This window comes from Narcine bancroftii, chromosome 3 (genome assembly GCF_036971445.1).
Source record: "Narcine bancroftii isolate sNarBan1 chromosome 3, sNarBan1.hap1, whole genome shotgun sequence".
Lineage (NCBI taxonomy): Eukaryota > Metazoa > Chordata > Chondrichthyes > Torpediniformes > Narcinidae > Narcine > Narcine bancroftii.
The window spans coordinates 155,755,842-155,776,242 of NC_091471.1; the positions used below are offsets into that span (position 1 = coordinate 155,755,842).

General features: G+C 38.8%; 1 protein-coding gene across 3 annotated transcripts in view; it reads left to right on the plus strand.

Moving 5' to 3' along the window:
• Positions 1-20,401, plus strand: part of LOC138757721 (coiled-coil domain-containing protein 158-like) — a 201,327-nt gene that overhangs the window by 44,919 nt on the left and 136,007 nt on the right. For all 3 annotated transcript variants that reach the window (XM_069925480.1, XM_069925479.1, XM_069925481.1), the window contains exons 6-7: positions 4,458-4,567; positions 15,578-15,905. In XM_069925480.1, the coding sequence (XP_069781581.1) occupies positions 4,458-4,567; positions 15,578-15,905 (438 nt within the window). The remainder of the gene's footprint in view (positions 1-4,457; positions 4,568-15,577; positions 15,906-20,401) is intronic.

The following is a 20,401-nucleotide window of genomic DNA, read 5'->3' on the forward strand; positions in this document are numbered from 1 at the left end:
CAGAGAACAAAACAAAGGACTCTACATCACCTTTGTTGACCTCACCAAAGCCTTTGACACTGTGAGCAGGAAAGGGCTTTGGCAAATACTAGAGCGCCTCGGATGCCCCCCCAAGTTCCTCAACATGGTTATCCAACTGCACGAAAATCAACAAGGTTGGGTCAGATACAGCAATGTCCTCTCCGAACCCTTCTCCATTGACAACGGCGTGAAGCAAGGCTGCGTCCTCGCACCAACCCTCTTTACTATCTTCTTCAGCATGATGCTGAAACAAGCCAATGAAGACGGTATTTACACCGAGTACCACACGGATGGCAGTCTCTTCAATCTGAGGCCCCTGCAAGCTCACACCAAGACACAAGAGCAACTTGTCCGTGAACTACTCTTTGCAGACGATGCCGCTTTAGTTGCCCATTCAGAGCCAACTCTCCAGCGCATGACGTCCTGTTTTGCGGAAACTGCCAAAATGTTTGGCCTGGAAGTCAGCCTGAAGAAAACTGAGGTCCTCCATCAGCCAGCTCCCCACCATGACCACCAGCCCCCCCACCTCTCCATCGGACACACTGAACTCAAAACGGTCAACCAGTTTACCTACCTCGGCTGCACCATTTCATCTGATGCAAGGATCAACAAAGAGATAGACAACAGACACGCCAAGGCAAATAGCGCCTTTGAAAGACTACACAAAAGAGTCTGGAAAAACAACCACCTGAAGAAACACACAAAGCTCAACGTGTACAGAGTCGTTGACATACCCACGCTCCTGTTCGGCTCCAAATCATGGGTCCTCTACTGCCATCACCTACGGCTCCTAGAACGCTTCCATCAGGGCTGTCTCCGCTCCATCCTCAACATTCATTGGTGCGACTTCTTCACCAACATCGAAGTACTCGAGCTGGCAGAGTCCGCAAGCATCAAATCCATGCTGCTGAAGACCCAACTGCGCTGGGTGGGTCACATCTCCAGAATGGAGGACCATCGCCTTCCCAAGATCATGTTCTATGGTGAGCTCTCCACTGGCCACTGAGACAGAGGTGCACCAAAGAAGAGGTACAAGGACTGCTTAAATAAATCTCTTGGTGCCTGCCACATTGACCACCGCCAGTGGGCTGATATCGCCTCAAACCATGCATCTTGGCGCCTCACAGTTCGGCGGGCAGCAACCTCCTTTGAAGAAGACCGCAGAGCCCATCTCACTGACAAAAGACAAAGGAGGAAAAACCCAACCCCAACCAACCGCTGCAACTGTGCCTGCCTGTCCCGCATCGGACTTGTCAGTCACCAACGAGCCTGCAGCAGACGTGGACATACCCCTCCATAAATATTCGTCCGCGAAGCCAAGCCAAAGAATATGTTTATTGATTGTTTCATCAATTGTATAAGGGAGGGAGGTAGTGAGGGAAGTAAGGGGATGGGATTAACTCATACTCTGTATGTATGTGTATATATAAAATTTTGTTGAGCCTGTAAAAATCAAAAATAAATATTAACAAAAAGACTATAGACATTCCTTTGGAAAAATTGTTCATGTCAACCTTGTATCTTTTCCCATCTACATTACTCAGATAATGCAGTTTACAAAGCATCATTACAGATCCATTATGTATTTGATGCCATTGTGGTAGGAATATCAAGTAGCTCCGTGAGGCCAAGGAGGATCACTACCACCATAAATGAGGAATGAGTCATAAAATGTGACCTAAATGCATTTTCCAAGTTTTTCCTTAATTTCTGTATGTAAAATTTTAATTAAATGGGCATTTAATTCAAAATATGTAAAATGTAATGCATATTCATATATTCAGGAGGGTGAATCATCAGAAAGCATGGTTGGTATGTATACCTGGCCATGACTGTAAAATCTGTGCGAGTCAACTGAACATTTTTAGCCTCTTTCTACGATGGTCAGAGTTCACCACTGGTTTCAGAAGGGCATCCATCATTCTGATGCCCAAGGACAGCCAGGGAATGTGCCTCAATGGCACTGATGTCCATCGTGATTAAGTGGTTTGAGAGGTTATTTATAGAGCGAGTCAGCTCCTATCTCAGGAAGAAGCTGGACCCATACCAGTTTGCCTATCATCACAATAGATTAATGGCAAATGCCATCATGTTGACCCTCTACTCCCCATTAGATCACCTCGACAACATACGTACATACGTCAAGTTGTTATTCATTGATTACAGGTCAGCGCTTAGTACCATAATGCCAGCAAAACTCATAATAAAGCTAAAGGACCTGGAATTTAGTTCATCCCTCCACAACTAGATCCTTGACGTACTCAGCAGCGGATCCCAATTAGTGAGGATTGGCAGCATCACCTCCAACATACTGACCATTAGCACAGGAGCTGAGTACTTAGTCCCCTATTCTCTTCCCTTTATATCAATGACTGTGTAGCCAAATTCGGCTCCAACTCAATGTACAAATTTGCTAATGACACTACTGTTATTGGCTGAATAACTAGAAATGATGAATCATGATACAGGATGGAGATCAAGAACCTGAATGGGTAGTGCTAGAATTCTCTCAGTGTCACCAAGACCAAGGAACTAATTGTTGATTTTAGAAAGGTAAGGCCAAGGGACCAGGTGCCTGTCTGCATTCATTGGAAGGTGATGGAGAAAGTCATAATCTTCAAGTTTCTGAGATCAAGAAAGGGACAAGGCAGACCCCAACATTCCTCCACAACATGCAGTGGATACAGTTCATGGCCCAAGTGTCCACCTTAATGATTGTGATGCAATGTGTAAATCTCTAGATAGGCTATTAAAGATAGGCAATTAAAGTTAACCAATTCCTTGCATATGTGAAAAAGTATTCATTCCCCACCGTGACTGAAATTTTCAACCCTCCCCTGCTATTTTCCATCTTCAGTTCTACCATGTTTAATTAACTGAGGTAAACTTTTTTTTAAAAATCGAGTTAAAAGTTTTTTTAACTGAGGTAAATGTTTTCATCAAGTAACATCGCAATGTTCAGTGTAGTAGTTGTTTAAACATGGCAGTGATGTCTAATATTGAAACTAAGAAGTGCAATTCATTGTTAGATACTATGTTCATTGGGCCACTTAAAAAAGGGGAACAGGCAGCAGTTAGCCCAGTGGTTGTGATTTGGCCATCCTTCTCTGCATTCTGGGTGTCTGAGAAGATTTGGCATGTCACTGCATACTCCATTAAACTTCTACAAGTGCATGGCTGAAAGTCTACTGACTGGTTACATCACAAACTGGCTAGGAAATTTAAGGGACACAAAAGGCCAAGTCCATCACAGGTTTTGACCTTCCATCTACTGTTGACATTTACGTGTGGTGCTGTTTCAAGAAGGCAGCCAACATCAAAAAGAACCCCCATCATCCTGGTCACAATCTCTTCTCACTGCTACCTTTGGCCAGAAGTTCTTGAAGATCCATTCCTCTAGGATGAAGAACAGTTTCTTTGCAACTGCTGTCAGACTGTTGAACCTCCCCATGGTACACTGAACAATGAAGATTTTGCTTCCTGAACACTTTTGGGTGTATTTTATGAATTTTGGGGTGATGATCTCGAAAATCACCTTAAAAGTGCCTATCGCGTACCTTTATTTTTTAGATATAACCATTTTTGTGATTTCCTGTCAAATTTTTTACCTGCTTCAAGCAGACAAAACCATGAAGTGCAGCATGTCCTTGAAAATTCATTTTCTGCATTTGCACTTGAACTTCGTCCCTGCTGATCTTGATGCAGTCAGGTTTCACCAGGACATTGCGACCATGCAAAAGCAGTATCAAGGCAACTGGAGTCCATCAATGCTGGCCAACTATTTTTGAACACTGACACAAGTAGCATCAGATGCTGAGTACAAATGAAAATCAGCGGCAAAACAATTTTAGGTCAGTTGAACTAATACAAAGTGTCAGCATCATTATGTGATACTAAATTCAATAAAAGTTCATTTAATCTTTCTCCAACTTCCTACATGATACAGCAAATCTAAAATTATCTTTGTGTTCATCTTGAAATTGTCTATCATAATCCCCATTTTTTTCAGGAAGCAAAGTTTTTGGAAAAAAAAATTGCCTTGTTTTATTAATTGTCTGCATTGTTTGCCAGTCACTGTTTTACCCTGGGATTAGTGTGCATGTTTATTATCTTTCAGTGGTATTTATTGTCTCTTTTAATTTCATTCAATTAGATTACTATGATAGTTTTTCTTTATAAGTATCATAGCAGCAAGTAAGAATGTTGGGCATGTGTACATTGTGTAATGTGTATGACAATTAACTCATCAGTGAGATTTTCAAAGTGAAATAGAATAGAATTGAAGGAATTTTTTGTCTTTGAATTTTGTGACTCAAAATATGCTTAACTTAAATCAGTTTTTTTTTTCATTTAACATAGCTATTTTCATATTCTCATCTGCAGAAAATGTGAAATAATTTTGACAAGCTGTAACGATCTATTACCTTCCTCCACAGGGTGATCATTGCCATGATCAATCAAAGAGTAACATTCGGAGGTCTGTGATGGATCTACAATCTAAATTCCAAGAATTACAGTCAAAAAGAGATGATTTGATGGATCTCAGGTTTGTACTGACACAAATTACTTTCAATGAACCTAATTGTTGAACTCATTTAGATTCTCTTTTACATTTTTTTCTTTGTTTGCTTCAGATCTTAAGAAATAATAGTCTATTAAATGTAATTTACCATTTCCAGATTATATTTTATTAATTGTATTTCTCTGTGCCCAGTCTGCCTGTTTGTAACATCAGACTCATTACTGTGCTTAACCCCTAATGTCCTCTACTATTAAAATCAATTGGCAGTGACCTCTATATATCGTGAATAAATTTATAAAAGCACCAAATCAGAATACTTCAGAGTGTAAGTTTATGCATTAATCAATAAATAGAGTCTTTTGACTCTGAAGGCAAATTATCCTGTAAAATCTTGTGGGGAAAAGCAGAAATTCTTCCAGTGTCAACACCAACAGCAATATGACCGTGAACTGGCCGAGTACTGTAAACCTGTGCTGACTATCTTGCCAAAGTATTCACAGATATCTTCAACATCTCACTCTGGCAGGGTTGGTACCCACCTGTTTCAAACAGGCCTCAAGAAAAGTGCAGTAATCTGCCTAAATGGCTAATGACCAATGACACTCACATCCACAGTGATTAAATGTTTTGAGAGGCTGGTGTTGAAGCATATCAGTTCCTGTCTGAGCAGCGACATGGATCTGTTCCAATTTGTCTTCTGCAGCAAAAGATCTATGGCAGGACTTGGGAAGACAGGACCAGCTGAATTAGAGTTACAGGAAAGGAACTGTCACCTTAAGCCTTGAAATTAGTAGGAGAATTCTTGACAGAGTTCTCCCCATATCTTCTGAAGGCACCAACCACCTGTTGGTCACTTTCCTCAGCTGTTCATGCCCTTCCCTCAACTGCTGGTGCACTTCCCTCAGCCATTCGTGCACTTTGTTACAAGCCCAGAGGACCCCAAAACCCAGCAGCAATAGATATTCACCAAGACAAATGGTTACTTGCTTTTAATTAACTATAAATATTAAAACAGAATCACGCTTTAACTTATCACTATTGACTTAACTCACCTAACTTAACCCCCTTCTAATTCTAAGTGCACATGCACGCAATGTGTGTTTGAGTTCAGAAAAGTTTTTTGATTCACAGTCCAATCTCACTTCTCATTTCTCCAAGTTCACCGGTTGCAGGAAATTTTTATACTGTGCACAGAATTTAACATTTATAAAGTTCACCAGGCTTTGGTGCTTGAAAGGAAAATGGTTACTGCTTAGAAAGGTTCTTGTCGGTTTTCAAAGAGAGATTTGTTGTATGCTGGACACCCATAACTCATTTCATTTTAATCAGCCATTTCAATGTCTTGCCGAAGAAACCTGCCCCCTCAGGGTTCTCCAAGATGATAACCTCTTTCTTTCAGGTCACCACAGAGTGCCTTTTTGTTTCTTTTACTTCAAATGAAACATTAAACAGCCAGTCCACTCTTCTTGCATGAACCACAAGGGTTTTGACCAGGCTGAACTAAGCACTTACAACCCATCTTCCAAATGGGGTTTTTCCACAAGCTTGCCAGCTTGTCCTGTTCCAGTCCCAGCTGCTGACTATAAAATGGCAGAACTGATCTCTCTTTCTCTTTCTCTCTCTCTTTCCTTGCAAAACCACATGATCCTCTTAGAACAGCAAGTTCCACTCCAGATAGAATGTGGTTCCAACAAGCTCTTTCATCTGTTGCCTTTTTGTAAACAACAATCCATTAGTGAAGCCTCTTGGGCACTCTCCAAAGCTTTTGCAAAGACTATTGGTCCCAACATGTCTAGGATGAGCAGAGCTCCAGTATTTTAAATAAGATCTGTTTTAAAGTGTTTGTATGTGATCTACACCAAAAACCCTATCCAATTCATCTCCCAAAAACATCTATATTCTGTCACAACTTCCCTCAGCCTTTGATGCACTCCCCTCAGCTGCTAATGCATTGTCTAGGCAACCATTTCTTCCGGCAAGCTTCTTAACTGTGAATGATGACGTGGAAAAGCATATTTTGTTTTCCCTTAAAGTTCATGCCAGTGATTTACTCCACTGCCAGCCAATTACATGCACAATCTAGTGGATATTTGTCTTTTTTATTTCATTTCCTCCCTACAAAATTTAGAACAGTTTGTTGGGTGATGAGGGTTGTAAGTGAAGAATTTCCTGATCTTGTCACATTAGCAGCATATCAGGTTGTTTATTTTATCCTGTGATGATAAGTGGTGTATAATGTGACCTTTATTATACCCTTTAAAGTGTAACTTAATGCAGTGAGGATTGTGGAGGGTCATGTGGCCTATCTTTCTGGAACCTGGTGGGAATGTGGATTGCAGAGCCTCTTGTGACCTCTCTGGCTGGAGCCGAGTTGGAAGTCACCTCATCTGCCAGTCAAGGGTTAGACTGAATATATATAATTTTCAGACCAACATTGGATTTTCACTTTTAACTTGATTAACGACTGCTCATTTTGTGCACGACATTGTTTGTTACAATTTAAGGTGATGCATAGGATACACATGACCAAAGTCAAATTATCTCATTTTTATGCTGATGTTGATCCATTATATAAGTGTAAAATCTTTGAAGTTCATTGATTCATTTGTTCTGGAAGTTCCCTAATTTAGAAAAAAAAATTGGAAAGATATTTTTCAAACTTTTATCAATGATTCTAAAGATCAGTTAGAACCACGCCCTTTCATTGCTTTGTTTGTTTTTTCTCAAGCAGAGAATATATTCTTGGCGTCAACCTGAGATAATTTTAGCTTTTAACTCATTGATAGCTAGAAAAGCAATTTAATGAAATGGAAAGATAACTCTCCACCCACTCATTCTCAGTGTTTACATGATGTTATGTCCTATTTAAGCTTGGAGGAAATTAGATCAACTTTATAGATAGAAAGTTTAAATTTGACAAGAATAATACCATTCATAGAATACTATCATATCTGGAAGATTTAAGAAGTCTGGATGCTTTGGGGACACTCTATCTGGTGTCTGAAGGTGGCTATTTGATCCATGTCTTTACAATTCTACAAGTTGACCTTGGTTAGAGGGAGGGGTTAGATTAGTCGGAGGATTTTTGTTTTCTTTTTTTTATAGTTTATCATGGATCATATTCTTAATTTTTTTTAATTTTTTTAACATTTTTTATTTTTCACACCATAAACCACATTGACCAAGATACATACATTTTCCTTTTCAAATATATACAGTCATTTTCTCCCCCCCTCCCTCCTCCCATCCCACCCTCCCTACCTCCCCCCCCATTCATTTAAAGTACAAAATCTAAGATACATTAAACCAGTCAAACAATGTTGTCATTCAATAAAAATAAACAAGAAATTCCACTGAGTAAATTCTTTTCATTTCCTTCTCCTTTCGTTAATTTAGGTGGTAAATGTCCCCGGTAGGTTTTCTCTATTGTGTTTCATGTATGGCTCCCATATTTGTTCAAATATTTCAATATTATTTCTTAAACTATATGTTATTTTTTCAAATGGAATACATTTATTCATTTCTATATACCATTGTTGTATTCTCAAATTATCTTCAAATTTCCAGGTTGACATAATACATTTTTTTGCTACGGCTAGAGCTATCTTAACAAATCTTTTTTGTGCACCATCCAAATCAAGTCCAAATTCTTTGTTTTTTATGTTACTTAGGAGGAAGATCTCTGGATTTTTTGGTATATTGTTTTCTGTAATTTTATTTAATATCTGGTTTAGATCTTCCGAAAATTTTTCTACTTTCTCACATGTCCAGATTGCATGAATTGTTGTTCCCATTTCTTTTTTACAACGAAAACATCTGTCAGATTCTGTTGGGTCCCATTTATTTAACTTTTGAGGTGTAATGTATAGCCTGTGTATCCAGTTATATTGTATCATACGTAACCTCGTATTTATTGTATTTCTCATCGTTCCAGAGCATAACTTCTCCCATGTTTCCTTCTTTATCTTTATATTTAAATCTTGTTCCCATTTTTGTTTAGTTTTACCATTTGTTTCCTCATTCTCCTTTTCTTGCAGTTTAATATACATATTTGTTATAAATCTTTTGATTATCATTGTATCTGTAATCACATATTCAAAGTTACTTCCCTCTGGTAACCTCAGACTGCTTCCTAATTTGTCCTTCAAGTAGGATCTCAATTGGTAATATGCCAACACTGTATCTTGAGTTATATTATATTTATCTTTCATTTGTTCAAAGGATATTAATCTATCTCCTGAAAAACAATTTTCTATTCTTTTGATCCCTTTTTTCTCCCATTCTCTAAAGGAAAGGTTATCTATTGTAAAAGGGAGTAACTGATTTTGCATCATTATTAGTTTTGGTAATTGGTAATTTGTTTTATTCCTTTCTACATGAATCTTTTTCCAAATATTGAGCAGATGATGTAATACTGGAGAACTCCTATGTTGTACCAATTTTTCATCCCATTTATATAATATGTGTGCAGGTATCTTTTCCCCTATTTCATCTAGTTCTAATCTAGTCCAATCTGGCTTTTCCCTTGTTTGGTAAAAATCTGATAGGTATCTTAATTGTGCGGCTCTATAATAATTTTTAAAGTGTGGCAGTTTTAAGCCTCCTTGTTTATACCATTCTGTTAATTTATCTAGTGCTATCCTCGGTTTCCCCCCTTTCCATAAAAATTTCCTTATTATTTTCTTTAACTCCTTGAAGAATTTCTCTGTCAAGTGTATTGGCAATGCCTGAAATAGGTATAGTATCCTTGGGAAAATGTTCATTTTAATACAGTTTATCCTTCCTATTAGTGTTAGTGGTAAATCTTTCCAATGCTCTAAATCACTCTGTAATTTTTTCATTAGTGGATAATAATTGAGTTTATATAGATGGCCGAGATTTTTATTTATTTGTATACCTAGGTATCTTATTGCATTTGCCATCTGAATGGTGAATAGTATAAACTTATCTTTCACTGATTCGGTATTTATTTCAAAGTACATTTTAATTTGTCTTTCAATGAATTCTCTAAAATCCTGCCTTTTAAGTAGCATGGAGTTTAATCTCCATCTATACATTCTTGGAGGGATGTCCTCTAACTCTATTGTCAATATCAAGGGTGAATGGTCCGATAATATTCTAGCTTTATTTTCTGTTTTTCTTACTCTATCTTGCATACGAGCTGATAGCAGAAATAGGTCTATTCTTGAGTATGTTTTATGTCTACCCGAATAATATGAATATTCCTTTTCCTTTGGGTGTTGTTTCCTCCATATATCCAAAAGTTGCATTTCTTCCATCGATTTAATTATAAATTTGGTTACTTTGTTCTTTCTGTTAATTTTTTTCCCAGTTTTATCCATATTTGAATCCAAATTAAGGTTGAAATCCCCTCCTATTAATATGTTCCCTTGCGTATCTGCTATCTTCAAAAAGATATCTTGCATAAACTTTTGATCTTCTTCGTTAGGTGAATATACATTGAGTAGATTCCAAAACTCCGAATATATCTGACATTTTATCATTACATATCTCCCTGCTGGATCTATTATTTCCTCTTCTATTTTAATTGGTACATTTTTACTGATTAATATAGCTACTCCTCTTGCTTTTGAATTATACAACGCTGCTGTTACATGTCCTACCCAATCTCTCTTTAATTTCTTGTGCTCCAATTCAGTTAAATGTGTTTCTTGCACAAATGCTATATCAATTTTTTCTTTTTTCAGTAAATTTAGCAGTTTCTTCCTTTTGATTTGGTTATGTATTCCATTAATATTTAAAGTCATATAGTTCAATGTAGCCATTTCATACTTTGTTTATCTTCCCTTTCCGTTTCTCCTTCATCACCTTTCCTTCTTATCCATTTCTGCTTTCTTGTTTTGAACACTTTATAAGACAACATTTCTAAAACATCAAACATTTTCCTTATTCTCCTATTTAAAACTTCTTTAACCCCATTCTCCCCTCCCCCTCCTGAGTTGCCCTTTATCCCTTGTTGGGCAACCACATCTCCCCTCTCCATTTGGATTTGCGAATTCACTCGCAAGCGTCAACTGATTTTGCAGTGACCGTAACTCCTCCCCACCCAGCCCCCCCCCAGAAAAGATTTCAGTTTTCATATATAACAAAGGTCCTTCCTTATTCCCTCTATTCCCTTTCATTCCCTTATTAATTCTTATCTATACTCTATATATTTTCCTCTAAATACGGATACACTCATGTATACAGATATATACAGACATATAAATACCCATATACACATACATATAGTTCGTGGTCATTTTTACTCTCATTACATGTCTTCATCTCTCTGCTTGTTTTATAGTTGTTACCATTTGTTTCCTCATTCAAACAAATGGTAAAACTAAACAATATACCAAAAAACTCAGAGATCTTCCTCCTAAGTAACATAAAAAACAAAGAATTTGGACTTGATTTGGATGGTGCACAAAAAAGATTTGTTAAGATAGCTCTAGCCGTAGCAAATTTTCGTGCTTCCTCTGGATCCGAGAATAGTCTGTTTTGTTGCCCTGGAATAACTATTTTAAGTACCGCTGGGTACTTTAACATAAATTTATATCCTTTTTTCCATAAGATCATTTTTGCTGTATTGAACTCCTTCCTCTTCTTCAGGAGTTCAAAACTTATGTCTGCATAAAAAAAAATTTTTTGACCTTTGTATTCCAGTGACTTTCTGTCTTCTCTTATTTTCTTCATTGCTCTCTCCAATATATTTTCTCTTGTTCCATATCTTAAGAATTTTACTAAAATGGATCTTGGTTTTTGCTGCGGTTGTGGTTTCGGGGCTAATGTTCTATGTTCCCTCTCTATTTCCATTTCTTCCTGTAATTCTGGTCTTCTTAGGACCCTGGGGATCCAATCTTTGATAAATTCTCTCATATTCTTGCCTTCTTCATCTTCCTTAAGGCCCACTATCTTTATATTATTTCTTCTATTATAGTTTTCCATTATTTCTATCTTCTGAGCTAACAGCTCAAGTACCTCTTTAACTTTTTTTATTAGATTCTTCTAATTTCTCTTTTAAGTCCTCTACTTCCATTTCTATGATTATTTCTCATTCTTCCACATTATCCACTCTTTTTCCTATCTCTGATATGACCATTTCTATTTTATTCATTTTTTCTTCTGCACTCTTAATTCTTCTTTTTATCTCATTAAATTCTTGTAATTGCAATTCTTTCACTGATTCCATATATTCTTTAAAAAAAGATATATCCATTGTCTTGCCTTTCTATTCTTCTTCCATTTCTCTCTGTTCTTCTTCTTCTTCTTCTTCCTCTGGGTTGACCATCTGTTGTTTCCTTGTTTTCTTTTTACCCTCTTATTTCTTGTTGTCGTTATTTTCTATGTTCTGCTCCTGTTGCTGTGTTGCAGCTGTCACTCTCAGCTGTGGAGATCGACTCCGCAGCTGTTCCCCCCTCCTGTCAGTGTGTTTTTTTTATGCGCAGTTGCGCACTTTTACTCGGCTCCGCGAGCCATTTTTGTAGTCCTGAGCTCGGGACTTCCACTGACCTGAGAGAGCGGGCTTCTCTCTCCGCGGCGGGCCTCCTCGGACAGGTAAGGCCTTCACCTTCTTCTTCTGACGTTCTTTCGTCTTCTCTTCTTCCCGTTGTTTTCGACTTTTCTCTCTTCGCTGCCATTTTCTTCTCACCTTTATTTTTACTTTGTTTTAATTTTTACTCTTGTACCTTTGTGTTTTGTGCGTTTTTTTCACCTTTTCCAGAGAGGGCTGGAATTCCCTGACTGGCCACTACTCCATCACGTGACTCCTCCATCATATTATTAATTAAGGTAGAATTTACCCTTTGTTTATATAAAGGGACTGTTTAATTTTGTCCTATCCATTTTCTATCCAAAATTGTACTGGGATATATTATGAGAAAGAGATAAACTGTTAAATACCATATTTGTAGAATTTGATGTCTTAAAGAAACAAGTCAAACAAACAATACTTTTGATTTACATTAAATGTTTAATATGTATATGATTTGATCTGTTGTTTGTTATTATTAGATGACTTTGTATGTAAATTTTATATATTAAACTTAATAAAAATATTTTAAAAAGAAAAGGAAGGGCTAGATCTGCCTACAGGTGAGGCTGATGCATGCTTGGTCCTCGCAGGTCACGTGGATGAGTCTTGCATTGAAAAAGCCAAGCACATACAATCCTTGTCCTCTCTCTTTGCTGCTACTGCATGGAGACCATCACTGGACTCCAGGCTGCAGGCCATGGGCAGCTCCAGAGGGCCAGATGCAATGGGCCCATCGTGGATCCTAAGCTGTGGGCAATACTGGAATATTCTATGTAATTCTTGTCTCTCCAATACAGGAAGGATGTGGAGGCTTTGGAAAGGGTACAAAAGAGATTTACCAGGATGCTGCCTGGATAAGAGGGTACGAGTTATAAGGAGAACTTGGACAAACTTGGATAGTTTCTCTGGTATGCCAGAGGCTGAGGGGAGACCTGACAATTTTATAAAATTATGGGAGATATAGATAGGGTGGACTGAGTTTCCTCAGGGTAAAATGTCAAATACCAGAGGTCGTGTTTTAAAGGTGAGAAGGGGAAGTTTAAAAGAGACATGTGGGATAGGTGTTTGTACAGAGTAGTTTTTGTTTGGAACGAACTGAGGTAGTGGTGGAAGCAAATACAAAAGTAGCTTTGATACTTTTAGATAGATGTGTGAATATGCAGGGAGATATGTATCATGTGTCAGCAGTCAAACTTTAATGTGGCCATCAGACATTGTGGGATGACTGTTAAAGTCAGCAACACTGTAATAAAACAAACAGCAGGAAACAGCAGAGCCAATTAAGCACACAATAGTTTATTTAACCTTGATTATGCTAGCGGGAGTAAGGTGATAAAAGAAAGAGTTTAGTAACTCATTCTCTACACTGAACCCTCTGTTCATCCACACTCTAAAGTAACCGACCATTAACCCTGTGCTTAGCTTCTTGTTTGTCCTTCCAAAATGCATCACTTCACACTTATCTGGATTGAAATCCATCTGCATCCTATCTATATTCTCTTGTAACCTATGACAGCCTTCAGCTCCACCCACAACTCCTCCAACCTTCATGTCATCCACAAACATACTGATCTATCCTTCTGCCTCTTCATCCAGGTCATTTATAAAAAATTCACGAAGAGCAGGGGTCCAAGAACAGATCCTTGCGGCACTCCACGAGTCACCGACCTCCAGGCAGAATACTTTCCTTCCACTAATATTCTCTGCTTTCTTCCTACAAGCCCATTTTTTATCCACACAGCAAGGTTTCACTAATCATGTGCCTCTTGGGTTTCTGGATGAGTCTCTAATGGGGAACTTTATCAAAAGTCTTGCTAAAATCCATGTAGATCACATCTACTGCCCTACCTTCATCAATTTCTTTTGTTACCTCCTCAAAAAACTCAATTAGACTTATGAGGCACAGTCTTCCTTTCACAAAGCTATGCTGACTATCCTTGTGGACTGTACCTCTCCACATGCTCATAGATCCTATCCTTAAGAATCCTCTCCGTAAGTTTACACATCACTGACGTAAGACTCACCAGTCTATAATTCCCAGGACACTCCCTATTACCTTTTTTAAGCAAGGGGACTACATTTACCATTCTCCAATCCTCTGGTACCTCCCAAAGATTCTTTCAGCTATCTCTTCTCACTTCCCACAGCCACCTTGGGTATATTGCAGGGACTTATCAATCTTGATGATTTTAAGAATTGTTTGTACTTCATGTATCCATTCTCTAATGTGGTTTGCTAAATGAGTGATATTTTATGAATCAACAGTGATATTATGTACAGCATACTTGTTCCACATTTTTCTGCTAAAAGTAAATGTAAAGCTAAATGGTTTTGTAAGGCCACTGTTGGTATGGTCACTACTTCATTGGTGAGTTGGTAATTTGGGTCTGTGTGTTTTTCTCAATCCTAGCAGTTTTATTGCCAAGCTAATCTATTTTCAGGCTGTCGCAGCAATGCCATAAATGGGAAAGGGAATCATAAAGAACATATCAGTCTCAGAAATAGCCTTTTTTATTTTGCCCCATATTAAAGGATGATCAGTAATATCCTCAAATGTCGTATTGCTGGAACAAGATAAGTTAAATAGTAACACCCCTATCAATAGTGTGGCAGCCATGGATACGCTTATGTCCATCACAAAGATAGGTTCCATTAAAGTGTGTTTCCCTTATATAAAAAAAAAGCCAAGTTGATTACTCTCTTTAGTGTAATGATCCATTCTGGTCCTATTTCTATTCCCTCTACACAAACCGATGCCTCTCTTGGCACAGACATTGTTGGGTGATGGGCCTGATCCATTGCTGTACTGTTCTATGCTCTTGACCAGCCACATGAGAAATATGGAGACAGGAGCAGATCAAAGACTGCCTGTCCTATGCTGAATTACTAACTTCCTTTATAATTACTTCCTTTACACTAAGGCTTTACACTGCCTGAAAAACACAATTCAGGAGTGCAATGGAATACATCCCATTTGTCTGGAGGAGTGCAGCTCCACATCATCCGGGGCAAAGGAGTCTTTTTAATTAGTGCCCCATCCATGACTGAAATCACTCATTCTGTCCCCTGCTATACTCCCTGATTGTAGGGTGTAATCAAAGTTACTCACTTGGACACCTCTGATTGGACCACTCAAACCAAAAACCACAACCATGAGTGTATCAAATGTGTGCAAACACCTCCACCTGTAAGTTCCCTCTAATTTGCACACCATCCTGTCTTGGAAATGTATTACTGTTGCTTAATCATCATTAGTTGTAAAGTCTGATAAGTCTTCCTTGACAGCACTGTGGGAGTATCTTCATCAAAAGGTCTGCATTGTTCACGAAAACAGCTCTTCTCCTCAGCATCTTCTCAATAACAACTAAGGATGGTTAATAAATGCAGGCCTGTCAAAGTCTCAGATACTAAAGAAAAATGAATAAAAAATAGTCTGAGAATGAATGGAGTCTTGCAATTGTGATTGTTCAAATCAATGGATATATGTTATATTTCAGAAAAAAAGAGAGTCAAGACCAAGGAGCTTTGATATCCAAGCTTCAAAGCACAGTGCAAGAGTTGGAAGCTGTAAACCATATGCAAGATGAGACCATTCAAGCTGCTAATATTAAAATCGAGCAACTCAGGGAAAAGGTACATGTTTATGATACTGCACTAAAAGAAATCCATCAAGCATTGATACATTATGAGGACCGCACAGGCAAGAAAATATATGAATGTGAAACCATCTCGAGCCTTCACATCCAGAAAATGGGCGCAGCAGTGGATAAAGTTCTGAAGGACATGGGTGCTGAAATTTCCTATCTTAAACAAAGATCTGTTCCAGTAAGTTATTAACTAGTGTCATTGTTCCATAAATATCTCTGATAGAGCTGCTTCTGTTAGTATTTATTTGCCATCCATTACCAGTCCTAGTTGGAACACCATGAAAGCAGACTTTTACCACTTCCCATTACTTGGTCTCAGAAACTTCATTAATGGCTCCATTCTAACTGTTCCATTCATAACAAGAACATTTCCAGCCATAGCTTGTTTTCCTGCCATTGTACCATAACTCTCATCTTCCCCAAGGAATTATATCAAATCAACTCAAATGTGGTTAATTGGTGCCCCATGGTAATGGAACACACAGTCATGGAGGCCAGGTTCCACATTTCCACTAATAATACTCATTTATACAATGCCACAATTTCATGCTCCACAGAGCCACTCTAACTCCTATGGGGCAATGTCTCAGTGTGATTCCAGTAATCCAGTGAAGGCTGAATAGTTTGACTGATGAATGGTCTCAAACCTGAAGCGTTGAGGTCCATTTCCCTCCACAGTTGCTGCTTGAACCACTGAGCTCCTCTGGTAACTCAATATTTTACTCTGGTATGTCAGACCATGGCAACACTCTACAAGTCCTATTGGTTGTCCAGGGCCAAATGGCAATTGTCAGAGGTTCAGCTGCTGCAGCCAGGTGTGCAGTGAAACCAAAGACTCCCCACCAGTTGCTTTATTGGGCCCGCTAATATGATCCTGTGCATGTAAATAAGTTTGACCCTAAACCTCCTTTCAAACATGGAAATGTGGTCATCTTGAATTCTCAGCATCAGACTTGTGCCTGACTTCAATATTTTGGGGTGGAGGTACCTGCTCAACCCTGCTCGTAGCAGGCAGATCATACCCAATGTAACATCACATATTGACACTGCCTAAGTTACACAGTGAGTATTGACTGCATCAGTATTTGGATGACTGCAGTTTAAAAACTGCATTAATGATCAAAGAACTGTTTTTATTTTTTAAAAATTTAGACCTACAGCCCAGTAACAGGCCATTTCGGCCCATGAGTCCGTGCAGCCCAATTTACACCTAATTAACCTACATCCCCAGAACATTTCAAATGATGGGATGCCCCTGGGGATAACCCTTGCACACATGGGTACAACATACAAACTCCTTACAGACAGCACATGGTTCAAACCCCAGTCCTGGCGCTGTAAAGGCTAACAGCCACACCAACTGTGCCGCCCAGTTTGTTTGCAAGTTTGCTGATGATGCAAGAGGTAGGTTTGGAAACAGGCTGTGAGGAGGATAGAGAAAGCTTGGAATTGCTGTCAGATATATTAGTGAGCAAGAAGATGGCAGATGGTGTGTTGGGAAAGTATTAGGTTCAGTGGTTCACAGAGGGATGAGTCTGGACATTTGTTACAATCAAAGATAACTTTATTGAACACACATTAAACAAACAGGGAAGACATCAAATGAAACTTAATATAGACGACACTTTCCTTATTCTAATATATCCTAATTTCAGAGTATCATCTTCTAAAGCATGAGCTGCGATATCCCAAATTTCGATCTCTTAAATCCAACAAATCAAACTCTGTTGCTATTACTTTATGCAGTTCTAATTCATTGATAGAACAGATAAACCTTTTGCATAGCTTCTGTGACAGAGTATATAGAGTATATGTTTTTTGGGAGATAAATTGGGAAAGATTTGTTGGAGTAGGTCACATACGAACACAAAAAAAAATTATTAGAAATACTGGAGCTCTCCCACTGCTAGACATATCGGGGCCTCACTCATTTTGCAAGAGATTTGAAGAGTGCTCAAAAGACTTCACTAATGGATTATTGTTTACAAAAGGCAACAGATGAAAGAGCATGTCAGAGCTGCTGCTGTCTGGAAGAGAGCTTGCTGTTGAAAGAGGGTCATGTGGTTTTGCAAGCAGAGATAATCAAACAGGTTCTCTCAGAGAGAGAGAGACACACACACACACACACACACACACACACACACACACACACACACACACACACACACACACACACACACACACACACACACACACACACACACACACACACACACACACACACACAGATCACTTGTACAGTGTTACAGGCAGCAGAGGTAGCTAGGACTGGAACAGAACAAGCTGGCAAGCCAATTTGGAAGACGTCCTAGTCAAAGCTCTTGTGGTTCATGCAAGAGGAGAGGACTGGCTGTCTAATGTTTCACTTGAAATAAGAGAAACAAACAGGCACTCTGTGGTGACCTGAAAGAAATAGGTTATCATCTGGAGATCCCTGAGGGGGCAAGTTTCTTTGGCAAGACACTGAAGTAGCTGATTAAAAAAGGAATCAGTTGTGGGTGTCCAGTGTACAACAAATCTCTCTCTGAAAACTGACAAGAACCTTCTTGAGCAGTAACCATTTACCTTTCAAGCACCAAAGCCTGGTGAACTTTATAAATGTGCACAGTATAACAAATTACCTGCAACCAGTGAACTTAGAGGAATGAGAAGTGAGATTGGACTGTGAACCAAAGAACCTTTCTGAACTTACTCACATGCATTACATACGCGTGCGCTTAGAATTAGAAGGTGGTTAAGTTAGATTAAGTAAGTCAATAGAGATAAGTTAAAGTTTGATTCTGTTTTCATGTTTAAAGATAATTAAAAGCAACTTTTGTTTAAGTAACCATTTGTCTTGGGGAATATGTATTGCTGCTGGGTTTATGGGTCCTCTGGACTTGTAACACTTCCCATCAAGATTTTCATAATGGTGAATAATGAAGCATTTACTGTATAATGATACACAGATATATAGAGATACAAAATATGTAGAGATACAAAAGCTGAAAGAAATACAAAATTTCAAATAAAAATTTCTCGTGTTCACGCTTCCTTCACATCTTGTAGAATGAAAGAGAAAGCACTTAGCCTGGGCAGATATTACAACATATTACATCATTGTCACTATGGTAACACTACAAAAAATAGCTCTCATAAAGAGACAGGCACAAAATTAACTAAGAATCAAAAACACAAGGTTTTAACCTTTATACTTAATTACTCTACTACTTAATAGCTATATAGACATTCAGATCAGACCTAGGTTGGACTCCAATACCAAGTGGCTGCTTGTTTTCTACACGCTCACGCACATGTACACACTTCACACACAGGGACTTTCAAACACACTCCCGTACCAATAGGGCTGTGGCTCTCAGCATGCATTGATCTCTTGCAGTACTATGGCTTAACTAAGTATAGTGCACAACTTACCTGCGTCTCCTCTAGAGATGTCCACAGTAGCAACTTGGTGTGGAGCAATGTCCAGTACTTGGACCAAGAGGTAGAGAAAGAGAGAAATGTGGCATGTATTGATGTTTATACTGTTCTGAGCTGGGCGTCTGGCCAGTGATGATACCGAATCCATTTGGGGAACCACGGTTAGCATAGCGGTTACAGGGCCAATGATCGGGACCAGGGTTTAAATCCTGCACTGCCTGTAAAGAGTTTGTAATTTCTCCTCGTGTCTGCTTGGATTTTTCCTGGGGGCTCCAGTTTCCTCCCACTGTTCAAAATATACTGGGGTTGTAGGTCAATTGGATGTAAGGAAGCATACATTAGATATAGAAGGCAGAAAAGAGGAAGGGCTCATGAGAAGTATATAGTAGCCAGGAAGGAGCTTAAGAAAGAAATTAGGAGGGCTTAAAGGGGGCATGAGAAGGCCTTGACATGTAAGATTAAGGAGAACCTCAAGGTGTTCTATGTGTATGTGAAGAACAGAAGTATGATGAGAATGAAGGTGGGGCGGCTAAAGGATAAAGGAGGCAACATGTGACTGGAGGTGGAGGAGGTTTGGGAGCTTCAACATTCACAAGAAAAGGATGTTGATCAGGGTGAGGTCAGAATAGAACAGGCCTTTGTGCTGGACACTGTGGAGATTAGGGAAAAGGAAGTGTTGGATCTTGTTAAAATCATCAAGATTGATGTCCCTGGGGCAGACCTGATATACTCCAGGTTGCTATGGGAAGTGAAGGAAGAGATACTGGGGTAGCAGCTATGATCTTTGAAACTTCTTTGGCTACAGGGGGAGCTGTTGAAGGATTGGAGAATGGTAAATATAGTATCCTTGCTTAAAAAAAGGTAATAGGGAGAATCCTGGGAATTATAGACTGGTGAGTCTTATCTTACGTCAGTGGTGTGCACACTATTGGAGAGGATTCTTAAGTATAGGATCTATGAGCATTTGGAGAAATACAGTCTACTCAAGGATAGACATCGTGACTTTGTGAAGGGAAGGTTGTGCCTAACGAGTCTAATTGAATTTTTTTGAGGAGGTATCTAAAGAAATTGATGAGGGTATGACAGTAGATGTGGTCTATATGGATTTTAGCAAGGCATTTATTTAACAAGGTCCCCCAGGAGAGACTCATTCACAAAGTCGTTAGGCATGGGATCCATGGAACTTCAGCTCTGTGGATAAAAAATTTGGCATGCAGGTAGAAAGCAGAGAGTAGTAGTGGAAGGAAAGTATTC